Here is a 14,789-nt window from a genome sequence, read left to right on the forward strand (position 1 = left end):
AGGTAAAAGTTAGTTTTTCTTGAAAGTTTCCTATAGAGGAGTTAGGATGTTGTGGATCATTGCGAACCCAGCTATGGAGTTTTACATAGAAGCTAAGGAAAAACAAAAAAAAAGAAACTATCTTTAATGTCATATGTTGAACTTGGGTTATAAATTACTGGATTTTCTGTTGCACAATGGCGCCATTTTTAATCTCAAGAATAAGTTATTATTTAAGAGTAATTATCAGCAGTTTTTATTTATTTTCTGCATCCGAGGATAGAGAAGTAAGGCTGGGTTTTACTCCCCAGAATTTATTCCAGATATTTTTCATCACTTCAGACTAAATTGAGTATTTTTAACAAAGGGAATTGTAGAAAATTAATCTCAGAATCTCTAGTATTCACTCTGATCCATAGATCCAGTTCATAGATTGCAGTGTAAACTGAAGAGCGGTCCTTTCATGCTGCCTTTCTTGCCTCTGCAGTTCAGCAGAGCCTCGGCTCCTCTGGGAACGGGTGGAGAAACTGGTTCCCAAAACGAGCGGTAGTAGCGGCAGCGGAGGCTCCAGCTCCTCCAGCAGCTCCAGTAACTCCAGCTCTCAAAGCGGCTCTGGGGAGAGGTTCAGGGCTCGCTGTGAGTTTACACGCACTTTAACTCTAAGCACCGCAGGGGGGATGCAGGGTTATAGATAATCCCACCTTCTTAAGGAACATTAAACAGACATTTTAAGTTTATTTATTTTTTTTTTTCTTACCGCCTTCTCCACCTTCTTCAGCCTCTTCCAAATCGGAGGGTTCGCCCCTCCAGCGACCGGAGAATGCCGGGAAAAAGCCAGAGGAGCGGAGGGACTTGGTCAAGGCAAACAAACCAGCGGTGAGCGTAAACTCTGAGCGCTCTAGCTGGCTTAGATCTTGAAACTTCTGCTTTGGGTTTGTTTGAGATCAGAAATGTGTGTGAGTAGTTTTTTCTTTCCTGATGATCTGCTCTCCATTCATGGCACGTACCGATCTTACAGTAATACTGTCGGCTGGAGCTTCTTGCTGACTTGATCTCCACTTCCTGTTTGAATCTTTTCTAACAGGCTCTCTTGGTGCACGGCTTCCATTTTAACCCATAACCTTATCTAACATTAATGAAAGATTTGCTTTTTCTCCATTTTTGCAGCTCTTTTTATTATTTAATCATTCTAATTAATCCACTAACCTTCCCTCCAGCAGCTCGACAAACATCAGCTCTCTGCCGTACGATCATTTCTCTCCTCGCTTGGCTTCTCATTGGCTCAATAATCTGCTTCCTCTCCAGCAGCATTCTGTTCCCTACTTCACTCAAAGACGATCAGTGATCAAATCTGCTGTCATCTGTTACCAACAGCCTGGATTAAAGGGGAAACAAACTCAGAGAAAACGTGCTCAGCGAAAACAAAACTTTTCCCCTTCATGATCTGCAGGACCTGACGGCTCTGGCCAAGGAGCTGCGTGCCGTGGATGACGTCCGCCCCCAGAATAAGGTGACGGATTATTCCTCATCCAGTGAGGACTCTGACACCACTGATGAAGATGATGATGAAGAGGTGGACCAGGAGGCGGGTGAAGAGTCGACGTCCGGCCCAGAGGACTCCAAAGCAGTGTACGTGCCGAACAAGGTGACGGTATCCATCAGAGTGACACATCTGTAGCCTTGACTTCCTGTTTGCGTCTCATCTTCTCCCTCAGGTCTTCCAAGCTGAGTAACGGAGAAACGGAGTCGGTGAAAACCATGATAGTTCACGACGAGGGCGAGAACGAAGCAGGGACGACTCGGTGCAAAGACAGCACGCTGGTTGTCAGACAGGTACCCGCCGAGCAGGAAGAAAACAACGGCCTTTCATTTACTGCATGCCTGTTTTCATCATAGCATTGCTTTCCTTCATCTCCCCACTGTTCTTTCATTTTGTCGTACGTTGTTGATTATTTTCTGTTCCTGCTGCTGAGGTGACGATAAAACCTGTAGCTGATCACTGATTAGTTTCACCTTAAACAGACACAACATATATCACAGTGACGGAGATGGATCTAGAGTTGCTAGACACCGAAGAGGAACAGGTTCTGTTAATGGAGTTGACAAAAAACGCGTAGGTTGTCCATTGTTGTTGCTGCTCTGTTTTTAAAAATGGCGCCCCCCGGCACCGAATAGAGAAGGACGACCACACAGACAACCAGAAAGGCATAGCAAGGACCAATCACAGCTGCTTTTTGTCTGCACACTTCCGCTTGAGGTCTGTGCGGGTTTGCGACCGTCCGAAGCTTAGTCAGGATTTTTTTTGAGGTGCGCGATGACGGTTGCAGGTCCTCTGTGCGGGGGGTGTGGTCGCGCACAGAGACAGATTTGACGGTTACAGAGGATATGGGTCAGAAGCATGCATTGGCCTTAAAGCCTCCATACATGAGTCATGCGCTCTAACCTCTGCACCATCTGCATGCTCTATAAAATCTGTTCTGATTCGGAATCCTCGTCGATGCTACAGGTGTTGTGAATGAAACGGTTCCCAGCTTAAAAGAGCTCCTGTCTGTCTCTGAATGTTTACATTGATGACTGAAAGACATCTTCTGCCTCCATTTATCTGTTTACTACAGTGTGTTGAATTCATGTTAATGTGGATTTAAAGACATTTCAATTAGTGGAAAAAACTGCAAAAAAAAGTTATCAACTAAAACTTTTGCAACCCCCGTGCAGTACCTCCACTGACCCCCTAGGGGTCGTGGATCCCCTGTTGAAGACCTCGGGTCTTAAAAATTCTAGGTTCCGTTCTCTATCTGATTAACTAACAGGCTGAGGTAGGGCTTGGATGTGCGACTTGACCAGAGGTCCGACATTGTTGCATAGCTAGACACAGATTGCAGCTCATTTTGCACTAATTCCCTGCGTAATTGTGCAGATTACAGAGCGCTAAGTTAGAGAACAACTTACGGCCTTGAACTTCGTGTCGTGGATCAAGTGTGGCGAGCAGCTGTTTGAAGTCAGGTTTTTCAACTTCAGACAACGGCAGCATATCCATCGCTATGAAGCATGTTACTGCATGAGTGATGTCCTTATGAACGCTTTTGTCGTATTTATCACATAGAAGGAAGCCCAGTTTAGCTTGGTTTGCCTACTTTGTTTTGGCAGAAGTTCCTGAAGATTTCTCAGATGACTTGGAACCGCGCCGGGGCCGACACAGCTCGTTCTCCATTTGGTATTAGCGGCTTAGATGATCAGATAAGCTGGTTGTGTTACCAGACTTCGTTTTTACCAGTTTACGTTTCTGGGTCCGTGATTATGATTGGTTGGTGGGAAAAGGTGACTGCAGCATCAACCTACATGATAGGCTAATATGAAAAGGAAAGAAAACATTGTTTCTATATTTAACTTTTATCCTCCCTCTTTTCTTTTCACAAGTCTATCGATCGATATATAGTATTACTGAATTGTTATCCAGCCCTAATATATCATCTATATTACTTAGCTCCAACTGCTAAATGTATTTACTTTGCTACTTAGGTGAAAAAAATGGTTAGTACTGTCAGTATTTGTTATATCTGTCTTTAAATGCTGTTTGGTCTTGTTTTATTTTCATCTTCAGTTATTAAGAGCTGCAGATTACAGGCCTTTGGGTTAAATAATCTCTGTTTACCTTAGATAACCTGAAATATTCGATCTCTAGTATCAAATTTCTTTTAAACTTCTCCACGGTGACTCTCCGACCCGTCTGCTCTGTTCATCGACCTCTATGCTGCTCTTAGTTAGACATATATTGGGAGATTTCTGTAGGCACATGGCTTCACTACAAATATCAGAGAAGAGATTAATGCAAATGCATGCCACACTTTTCAGATTTTTATCCGTATTAAATCATAAATTCCTTCATAGTTTTTAATTCTGCTTCACATTTGTTCTGTCTTCAATTAAAATCTGCTCCAGCAGAATATATTCAAGTTTGCTGTAACAGAAAATGTGAAAATATCTTTTTTTGTGTAAATATTCAACTTTATTGATTATTTTATAAAAGTAGTTCAATATGCTGTAGTATATTGAACTACTTTTAAATAGTACCAGGAGCTTAAGAGTCTAACCAGATCAGATACTAACGGGAGTTTTCTCTCTACCTGTAGAGTAGTGTCTGTAGCTCGCCCTTTGCTCCAGCTAACACGTACCCCTCCCCTGAGCTCGCCAGGAACACTTCTAGACCCATAGTTGTCTACCCCTCTTTCTACTTCCAGAGTGCAGGTGACAACAGAAAGCGTGTAGCCCCCGTGTCGGGCCAAACGCAGACCCTTAGCCTGCTCGCAGGCTTCTCTCCGAGCCCCGGCTCGCCGTCGGGGCAGGGACTCATCCTCCACACCCCCAGTCCCCCACACCACCACCACCATCACCACCACCACCATCACCCCACGCAGCACAGTGACAGGAACGGCTTTCCTGGCCGCATCCATCACCTCCCAGACCTGATCCAGCAGAGCCACCATTCCTCCCCCTCCTCCTCTGCATCCAACTCCCCTTCTTCTTCCAGCCTTGCCAGTCCCTCCACCATGGCCCCCCAGAGCCCCCTGGAGAAGCTCGGCATCCTCACAGAGGTATGTCATCCAGCCCCAACATGAGAGCCGGTCAGACTGTGGTTTAATACAGACATGGACATGCTGCCCCGTAATTTTACAAAAAAAAAGGTTATTTTACTCTATCAGTTCGATAAATAAAAAATAAAAACATTTCAAAGGATATTTTTACACGTTTTGGCACAATTAATTTGCACCCGGTTTTCAGTACCTGCTACATAATTATTTTGCAGTACATAATCTTTTGTAATATTTCCCCCTAGTTGAATTACACAGTTAATCTCTAAACTCACTCTGGACTGTGTTTAAGTTCTCCTGAGCTCAGCTTAGACTGTACAACCTGCCCATCGAAACAAGTCTCTATTCTAGCAGAAAAAGTTCTTTTAAACCTGTTTTGAGATTGCTATACCAAGCAAGATCAGGTTGTGTTGGATTGTTAATTTTCTTTGGAGCGGATTCTACTCAGAATAGATGCACCGATCTTCTAATGCAATAAGATAATTGCACTTCGTATGACTTTTGAAATCATAATCTGCATTCTCAGAAAAGGTGCAGTTCTCTTATTGTCCTGGAAGATTGTTGCACTTATTTTAAATACACAGTTTTTCAGAAGAGATTAATAATCTAACAGAATCAGCTTTTGATTAGTATGTTAATTTCAAAACAAGATCAAAAAGTCTTTTTGGCTTGATCTAAGATTGTAAGACTTGGTTAAATTGAAATTTTTTTAAGCAGAGACAGCACATTTTAAATTCTAAGTATTTACCCTAAATTTGAGTAGGTAAATAAGAGGATTTGCCAATGGAATTAGTATTTTTACTCTTAAAATAAGATAATTAGATAATATGCAAATGAAATAGGACAAAGTAATTGTTTTTTCTTCTTTTAAATATAAATTGTCTTCTTCCATTGGCAAAGAGTCTCACTTCCCCCCAGTCAGTTCAATAGAAAATTACCTTATTTTAAAGGAAAATGACTTATTTAGATTTCAATTTTTTTGCAGTTTGAGATGTTCATAGATGATTTCGAACATCTATAAACAAAGGTGTTGATGTCAGCAGCACAGCTGATATTTCTCTCCAGGATGGAGTCACGGCCAACAGGAACAGACGAGGCAAAGCTACTCTGAGAAAAAGCAGAGAACGTTAGAGATTGAACTAACAGATTCTGCAGAGTGGGAGAATAGAGATAGAATGAAGCAAAATGATAAAACTGGGGTCCCTATAAAGTAGTGTTATTTCCCAGAGACTTAAGGAGCAGCTTGATCACAGCATCAGAGGTCCTCCACCATCCTAAGCTGTTGGCACAAGGTTCTTTGCTTTATTTTACATCCACCTGGAGTGTTTGCTGCTGAAAATCCATACCTGGCATTTAAATGGTTGTTTTTTCTGCGCCTGAAATGCCACTTCTCTTGCTGCAAACTGCTTCCTTACCATCCTCCTTCCTCTGTGTGGAGGGGCAGGACACGAACATCTCAAAATGACAACAAAATGAAACCAGTCAACTCAATGGGGTGAAAATAGCACAATAACTTCATTTATTTTTATTTTAAAACTGATTATCCAGGGTGCTAATAAATGTGCATTTGATTAATAAATACTTTCTGAATGGCATCTTTCCCAGCAAGTGTACACAAAGGTTAAAGGTTTTAGGATGTTAGATTACGCCGCTACAATAAAAGATTGATATTTTTTTTTTTTACATATTTTTGTAAAGTGGGGCAGCATGTTCGGAGCTTTGAAGCTTTAATCAGCTGGACTGATAATTCTCTGCATATGAACTAAATATCCATAAATGAGCACAGTGCCCTCTGCTGGCCAGTACCTGTCATCCCTCTCGACCGCTCCTCAAGAAGACATGAGGAAATATGATTAAATGCCTCTGATAAAATTTTTTTTATTCAGTTTCTCTTCAGTAGCCGCTCTAACGTTGATCTGGTTTTATTGAAAAATACTAGAAAATTCTGCTGTATATCTCATCCTTTATCTTAATGTTACCTATTTTCAGCAAACAGAGCTTGTTCTTACATTCCCAGACAGTAGGTCGTAGCACTCGACGGCAAGTATAATTTCAATCCATGGAAAGAGTTCTTAGAGCTACGTTTCCCTCTTGTGTCGTTGTTTTTCAGTTAGTCAAAAACACATCCATTTGTTGTTTTATTGTTTTTCATCAGTTTTTTTTATATACGTCTTATTTTACCCCCTGGATTGCATTGCCCATTCTGTTTGCATGAAACAAATGTGTTTAAGTACTGTGTCGTGTTAACCAGTCTTTACGAAAGCACTATTTAATTTATGTCCATAAAGATGGCAATCGCCTAAAGTTGTGATGCTCCATCACCTTTAATACTTCCTCCTTTCTACATACAGAGCCAGTCAAGTAACAACATGCAGAAACACAAGTCCTCTTCATCTTTCACTCCGTTCATCGACCCGCGCCTCCTGCAAGTGTCTCCATCCACCGGCAGCGCCCTCAACAATGTCGGTAAGTGCCTGGACCATTTGATTGTTTGAATCAAGTTATTGGACCAAATCTAAGAGTGCAACTCATAAAAGATTTTTACATGTAGTGACGATTATTTGTCAAACCAAACATCCAATAAAGTTCCAATAAGCCACTATAGGCACTGGGGTCACGTTTTCTTGACGCAGGCAAAAGAAGTTGAAGTCCAAACTTGTAGATGTTCAGTTGATTTATTTTCTATATTTTTTGCAACGTTACAGAGTTCAAACATTCCCTTGCTCTGTCACCTCTCTTGCACTGATAAAAACCCATAGGCCCCTAACCCAAATGCATGCTGGTCCTTACCAGGCTCCTACAATTATAGAAAGTGGACCGCCCACATTTCTTCCTGTTTTACATAATAAAGAAAGAAAAAATGATAAAACAACAAAAAATAAATACACAAAATTCAGCAAGTAAGTTATAAATAAAGTCTATAAATAATAAAAAAAAATATATAAGTTTAGGAATTAACTCAATTCAAATGGATAAAGAAATAAAGAATAAATAGCTCCAACACAACTCTTTATAGAAACACAGCTGGTTGTATTGAGTATAGAAGAAAATGTTTGTCTTTTCAGACTTTTAAGATCCTGGGGATTGTATTCTGCGGGCATCGACAGAAAATTAGGCAATTGTTGCTTCCGTAACATTTTTTTTTTCAATAAAATGATGATCATACATTTATAATACATTGTGATGGACTTGTATCATTAAGAATAAAAGAAACATTGACCAATTAATCTGCAGTTAATGTCTCAACCTCACAGGCAAGATTAATTAGTTACGGTAAGAATGGAAGAAAGCGGCTAGAGATGTGTGTGTGTGTGTGTGTGTGTGTGTGGGCGGGGGGGCTGTGCAGGGTTGTTACCATAGATCCTTGAAGTAATCTATATTTAATACAGGTTGCTTTATATAATGCTTTCATTTGATAGTAATTCTTACTAAGTTTGGATGCTCAATGAGCATTTAGCCATTCAGAGCAATCTGGTGAGCTAAGAGAAGGAATTTGGACTCAGGTCCATCCCTCTACTCTGGTTCTGTCCACCAAGGTCAAAACTCGCTCTGCTCCATGATCAAAGAACCAATCCGCCTCTCTTCAGTCATCATTTACGATCAGTATGTTTGTTCAAGAGACATAAAATCAAAGCCATTTCAACTTGAACATTTAGAACCTAAACATAAGAAACTTTTCCAGAAAAGATTCTTTTAGGCTCAGCAGTAGGTTCTGCGTAGATCATAGAGTTTAAAACCCATCGTCACAGGAGCCCTCATCCACTCATGTACCCTATCTGCTGCCGCTGGTGACTTGCTCATGGGCTCTAAACTTCATCAGAAGCCTCACAGAGTTTGTTTTCCCTTCAGAGTTTTACATTTCTACATGTTTTTAAGGAGCATCAGCTCATTTCTGAAAGATTTCAACCAATAATATAATGTTAGGTTTCTCAGTTATCAATGAAATTGGGAGCAACTTTTTTCTTCATCAAATCCATTATTCTCTAATCTATGCTTTTCTTGATTCCATTATAAGGCTACATTTTCTGCCTTTTTATTTGAGTTCACCCTATAGTCACTGATGTTGTTTTAACATTTCATAAAAATAAATTCAAACGCTTCTCTAACACTGACGATGTGACTGATCCTCACCCCGTCTGATAAACTCCTTCACCGTCCTACCTAAGCCCTTCCCTTTGACCTTTTAGGCTACGCCAATGACGCCCGGCTGGCGGAAGCGTTGAGAGCAGATCCATCACGGAAAGGCTCAGTGGTCAACGTCAACCCGGTCAACACCCGTCCTCAGAGCGACACGCCGGAGATCCGCAAGTACAAGAAGAGGTTTAACTCTGAGATCCTGTGTGCCGCACTGTGGGGTAAGTTACAGAGCCTTTTGCTTTATTCCACAGGAGTTCATTAATTAGTTTCAGGAAGGAAACAGAAGCAGTTTAAGTGGAAGTTAAGACATCTAATTTAGGTCTTCACCAAAAGGTGTCAGCAAAGCTCTAAACAGGCTCCATCAGACACCACTGCTGTTTTAGCACCAATATTTTGATTCACACTGATCACTTTCACCTCTTTAAATTAATCACATTAACCTATAATAAATGCACCTTTTTGTTTAAATAAACAAAGAGTTTGGCATTTTTCAAAAATACACTTATATATATACTTATACAATATAATTAACTTATGTAAATATACTTATATAATATATACTTGCCTTTTTGAGAAAAAAAAATGTCAGTTTTTTTAACTGGATTTAATTTGACATAAATAAACGACTTTAAGCTGGAAGAAAAACTTGGTGTTCAGTTATCTAACCTAAGCAGGTTTTGGATTAAAATCTCCCGATATACGGCCCTGATTATCCTTCCCCTTGAGACAAATCAGTCGTCTTGTCACCTATGCAGAAAAACACTCCAAAGCATGATGCTTCCACCCTCATGCTTCACAGTAGCTTTGCTGTTGTTCCAAAAAGTTCCATTTTGTGCTCAGATGCCTACATGATATTCTCCCAGTTCTCTTAAGCTGAACTGAGACCCCTTGATGGCGCTAGAGGGTACAGCTACCCTTCAGCTTTTGAGAGGGCCTTTTCTCGCACTAAATGAACAGGAAGCTGTCATCACCACGGTAACAGTCCAAGCTCTAGGAGTGACTGATATCATGATACATCGGCTGACTATTGATCTCTATTTGATCAAAGTTAATTAATCAAACATTAACATTCCAGACCACAAAATAAGTAATATAAGTATGTGTGACTTGTGCGTATATCGTATCGTGTCAATACTGGCATCTTTAAGGTGCACTATTGTGTTAGAAATCAGAAAGTAGAAAGTGTTAGAAATTAGAAATTTATTGGGACACCTAATTATGGGACTATAATTGTCTGTGTTCCACTCTAAATACCAACACAAATACTACTGCTTAATGAAATAATTGTATACCTAGCTTTGTGATTAATGGTTTAGGTAGGGTGACCAAACGTCCGTATTTCCCGGGACATATCCGTATTTCACGTCCTGTCCCGGGCGTCCCGGGTTTTTTTTAGAAAGTGAGGAAATGTCCTGATTTCACTGCGCACGACGCTCCGTGTGACGTAATCCCTGAGCCGCGTCAGTGCGGGCAGCCCTGCTCTTAATCAGAGGCTCTGTTCGAAAACCTGGGCTGCATCCTCCAAGGACGCAGTCTACCTAGACTGGATCCTTCGAAGTCTTTGAAAATAAGGAGGCCGGAAGAGTTTTGGCTGTAAATTCGAAGAGGTCCACCCTTCGGCGGGTTTTACCGCCGTATGCTCTGTTGCTTAGCAACCGTGAAAGTTGACACACAAAGCAGGAAAAGAATCAATACCGAGGTTTTCAAAACTGTTTGTTTATTTTTTAAAAAGTTAAAGTGAACAAAGACTACACTCACAAGAATCCAGAGTTGAATAAAGATTCCAACCACCGGTAGCAGGAACAAATAAAATAAAATGTAATGATAGAAACCTTAGTCAGTTAAATAACCTGCTGCTGTCATTTTGCACATCTCTGATGTTGCTATTTTCAAATATCTATTACTGTAAAAATGTCCATAGCTGCATATTGGTTATTAATTCTCCAGTTTTATATTGTTAAAACACTTTACAGAATTTTATTGTTTATATTTTAACTCTTTCCTATTATGTTATTCTTATACATTTTTCTAAGGTCCTCATTTGTGTGACCATTTTCAATAATCTTTCTGTTGCTGTAAATGTGCCCATTGTGGGACAATGAAGGGATTTTCTATTCTATTCTATAAAAGGGTTAGAAATATATAAGTAAATCTAAACAATGTATCTACAAAATATATCTGCAAAATCTCTAATATTCAACAACAAAAAATACTTAGTTAAGCATATTGTGCAAAACAACAATAAAAAAATTTAACTCCTATCAGATTTATAGTTCCCACTCTGCAGATCTATTAGAATCTGTCCTTAAATTACAGCCAAACTCATTTACACAGTAACAGATAAAAACCTTTAGATAAACCAAACATTACCGCCACATATCTGACTCAATAACCATTAAAACAACTATTTTCATTCATTTCAGACGAAACTATTCACTGACTGGATTACATTAAACTGAACTTCCAATTTTCACCACTGTTCTGCGCCAAGTAACATTTCCTCTGATCACGGAGATAATCCCGATGATGAGACATTTGTTCTTTCAATCAACACTCCCCCCCCCCCCCCCCCCCCCCCCCCCCCCCCCCCCGCTCCAAGGTGTCCTGGTTTTACCAAACGAAAATATGGTCACCCTAGTTTAGGTACCAGATTTCTTTTGGAGTTTCAACATATTAATACCTATATTTACTATTATTTTACATTTCATTGGCAATCTAAAGTAGCCGAAAGTAGAAAACAATCATTGTCGGTCTTTAAGGCAAGTACTGCGTTCCAAAAACTCTTAGCTTATTTTTATTCTTTTTATTAAGATCGGAGGGCAGGAAGGACAAATGGGACATCTTAAAAAATGCCTTTTTAAAGATTTCAGACAAACAAAACAGTTATTCTACTTTTAGAAAACGAATGATTGTTATTGATAGAAAGTAAAAAGTAGTGTAGCTTAATATGGCTAACTGGCCGAGCTAAAAGAGGCTAACCTGTTAGCTACTGAGCACAGCTAGCCACAGTGCTAAACGGCTCTAACCCCTTTATATAATGGTCTTGCAGTGACTTTGTTCACCATAAACAGATGTTTTTCAGTTTTGTAATCGTTCAGGTGAAATTTCATCGCTCATTAGACACGCTAACGGACGCTGCGTGAGGTTATTATCGTTGTCTGGGCAACCGCAATGTTGTACATCATGTGGCAATGTTCAGCCAATCGTGTAGCGCAACGTCACTGGCATGCGCAAGACCCAAGCAGATCTGGTACCTACAACGGCATGATGCTCAATATGAATATTGCTAAAAAAAGAACTGAAATCATCACTAGCTGCGTTGGGTGCTCTGTAGTATGACGTAATTAGTGTTGCAAATTTGAAGTCACTACCTGTAACTGTATTGCTGTGTATGACGTCAATAAAAATAGTAATGACATGATTGCGTCGTTCAAGCAATATCCGATCCAGCTAGTTGGTCAATATCCTAGGCGATATTCAATCACAGCATCAGATGGTTATAGAATGCAAAACATTGTGTCATAGATGAATAACGATAGTTCAGTGGGTGAAATGGACGTACAGAGAAGTTCAAACCCCATCAACACCTCCTTTCTCAGCAAATCTCACAACTCTAAACTTCCACCATAAAACGGGCAAATTCAGACAAAGCGCTGAGTTGATGTCAATTCGGTGACATGTAATTATGTTGCTTTATATGGTTCTGGTGTATACTTTTGTCACGAAAATGAAATACAGACCAACCCACTTGTTCAATGGCCCAAGGGTCGGGTTCAGTCACTCCATGCCCCGCTGGCTCCCTGCCCCCGTCCACCAGGGTTCCCAAACCAGCCCCGGAGCTCACAGCTCGGTTCTGCTGCACTGTAGTCGCCCAAAATCCCGGACAATTTTTTTTAGGTATGAAAAGTAGGACGTCCGGAAAAACAGGACGTCTGGTCACCTTACCATATCAACAATTTTGATTTTTCAGTGAGTAAGTGCTTGTTGCTATGATGCGTCTTTGCTCAGCTGCTTCGCTCGTTGTAAACCAACCAATCAGCACACAGCTCATCTAAATATTCATGAGCATACCATAAAAGGAAGAAAACCTGTCGTTTCATTCTAGGGCTTTTAATCAGGCTTGCATTAGGGCTCATGGAACAGCAAATATGCAATTTTCAGCCCAATCAATACACCCTATTCAGAGACCTTAAGGACCAGCACCAAATACCCTATAGAATCAATCTATGACCCCTTTAAATACTCTGGGGCAGAGCTTGTCTGAATTGCATGTTGCCTTTAGCATTTTATTAGATTTCCACTTAGTATTCCTAATACCTGTATGAAATCCCTAGAGGGGCTCAGCTGCTCCTGTAAGGGAGGGCGGTTCCACTTTGGGACGAGTCTGATTGGCCAGTTGCTGACGTGCCTCCATGATGGATTGACATATGGCGTCACATCAACCAGCAAAATTGAATAATTGTCTGAGCTTTTTTCACTAAATGGTGTCTGACTTAGATTCAGACATTTTTAACTTACAGCAACACTTGAAAAGCACGTTTTAACTGTACTGTTTATCTTCTTAAGATCAGGATAAAAAAATTATATATGTGCATTTCATTGTGTGTCTTAAAGGTGTGAACTTATTGGTGGGGACAGAGAGCGGCCTGATGCTGCTGGATCGCAGCGGTCAGGGAAAAGTTTACCCACTGATCAACCGACGGCGCTTCCAGCAGATGGATGTCCTCGAGGGACTCAATGTCCTCGTAACTATATCAGGTAAGCATCCTCACAGAGGTGTATTCAGATAAAAACTATTTTCAAACAAAAAAATAGTCAGAGATACAGAAAATATAGAGAACTTCAAATTGAGTTTGAAACTAAAAACTAGTTTCACTTCTTTCTATCCGTCTCTCAGTCTAGTCTACTTCTCTATGGTTTATAGTACTGGAACATTAAGTGCAAGTAAAACGTGCAGCATTCTGTAATACTGTATAACAAATGGGTTGCTGGGAAAAAAGCCTTGTAACACGTCCCCCCCCCCCAAAGAAAAAAAACAAAAAGATGCAAAGACACACGAGTTTCAGACCAATTTAAACCCAATTTTCTCAGACTGAAAGTGTCCCTTCCTTCTCCTGTTTCTCAATATCCCACGCGCCGTGTCACAACATATATTTTGAGCTAACCGGATGTTGCGTGAGGAACATGTTGTCTGCGTACACTTTGTGATTCTGACACACAGCAGAGCTTTTCCATGATGGAAGGAAACGCCGCAGAGACGTCCGTGTCCTTCTGGGAAACTCATTTGCATTTCCGACTTGTAAAAAGTGTTTACGCATCACAACTGCTCTTCTGCATGTCAAGCCGTTTGTGTCGTGACAAGAAATTTCTGTGAGCTTGTAGACCACATCCTGAAGATCTGATGTAATGAAATTGCCAGGAGACAACGTAAATAAAGGTGTCCATGTTACACAAACCTTATAAAACGCAAGAGAATAATGGTTTTTCATGGAGATGGATCAACTCAACTGCTGATCACTTAAATCATATTAGAGCCTGTCTTCCACCAGATGTCTTCTGTGTCTTTAATTATACATTTATTTGATATATAAAAAAATGAGGAAACACTGTTTCTGATTTTATGTTTGTTTTTAATCCTTCTCAACCAGGTTTTTCTCACTGCTTTATAATTTAGACATATGTCATTAATTAGGACTGTGTTTATCAGATATTAATTACAGAAATCGGTCCAGTATCAGCCAAATAATTAATATCAGAATATATCAACCTAAAATAGCCCAGAGAAACATGTCAGTTTTATCTGCTTTTATTTAAATCATATGTAGAATATGTAAATAATACCTGATCAATTTCGATTCAGTTTATTTCTATAGCGCCAATTCACAACACATGTCAACTCAAGGCACTTTACAGTTCAACCAGATCATCCAGTCAAATTGATTCAAAGTTTTCTGTCTAAGGAAAACCAGCTAATTGCATTGACTCAAAGGCATTCCCTCACACTAAGCATGCTTGTAGTGACAGTGGAGAGGAAAAACTTACTTTTAACAGGAAGAAACCTGCAGCAGAATCAGGCTGAGTGTG

At 40.2% G+C, this 14,789-nt stretch overlaps 1 protein-coding gene across 5 annotated transcripts in view; it reads left to right on the forward strand.

The window, feature by feature from the left end:
- Nucleotides 1-14,789, forward strand: part of LOC119795927 (mitogen-activated protein kinase kinase kinase kinase 4-like) — a 162,457-nt gene that overhangs the window by 132,578 nt on the left and 15,090 nt on the right. For 2 of the 5 annotated variants that reach the window (XM_038304170.1, XM_038304172.1), the window contains 8 exons: nucleotides 467-615; nucleotides 758-855; nucleotides 1,430-1,608; nucleotides 1,695-1,812; nucleotides 4,110-4,571; nucleotides 6,920-7,034; nucleotides 8,756-8,923; nucleotides 13,320-13,463. In XM_038304170.1, coding sequence (XP_038160098.1) covers nucleotides 467-615; nucleotides 758-855; nucleotides 1,430-1,608; nucleotides 1,695-1,812; nucleotides 4,110-4,571; nucleotides 6,920-7,034; nucleotides 8,756-8,923; nucleotides 13,320-13,463 — 1,433 coding nt within the window. The remainder of the gene's footprint in view (nucleotides 1-466; nucleotides 616-757; nucleotides 856-1,429; nucleotides 1,609-1,694; nucleotides 1,813-4,109; nucleotides 4,572-6,919; nucleotides 7,035-8,755; nucleotides 8,924-13,319; nucleotides 13,464-14,789) is intronic. The other 3 variants (XM_038304171.1, XM_038304173.1, XM_038304174.1) reach the window with 3 other exon arrangements.

This window comes from Cyprinodon tularosa, unplaced genomic scaffold (genome assembly GCF_016077235.1).
Source record: "Cyprinodon tularosa strain WSP-4 unplaced genomic scaffold, ASM1607723v1 ctg527, whole genome shotgun sequence".
Lineage (NCBI taxonomy): Eukaryota > Metazoa > Chordata > Actinopteri > Cyprinodontiformes > Cyprinodontidae > Cyprinodon > Cyprinodon tularosa.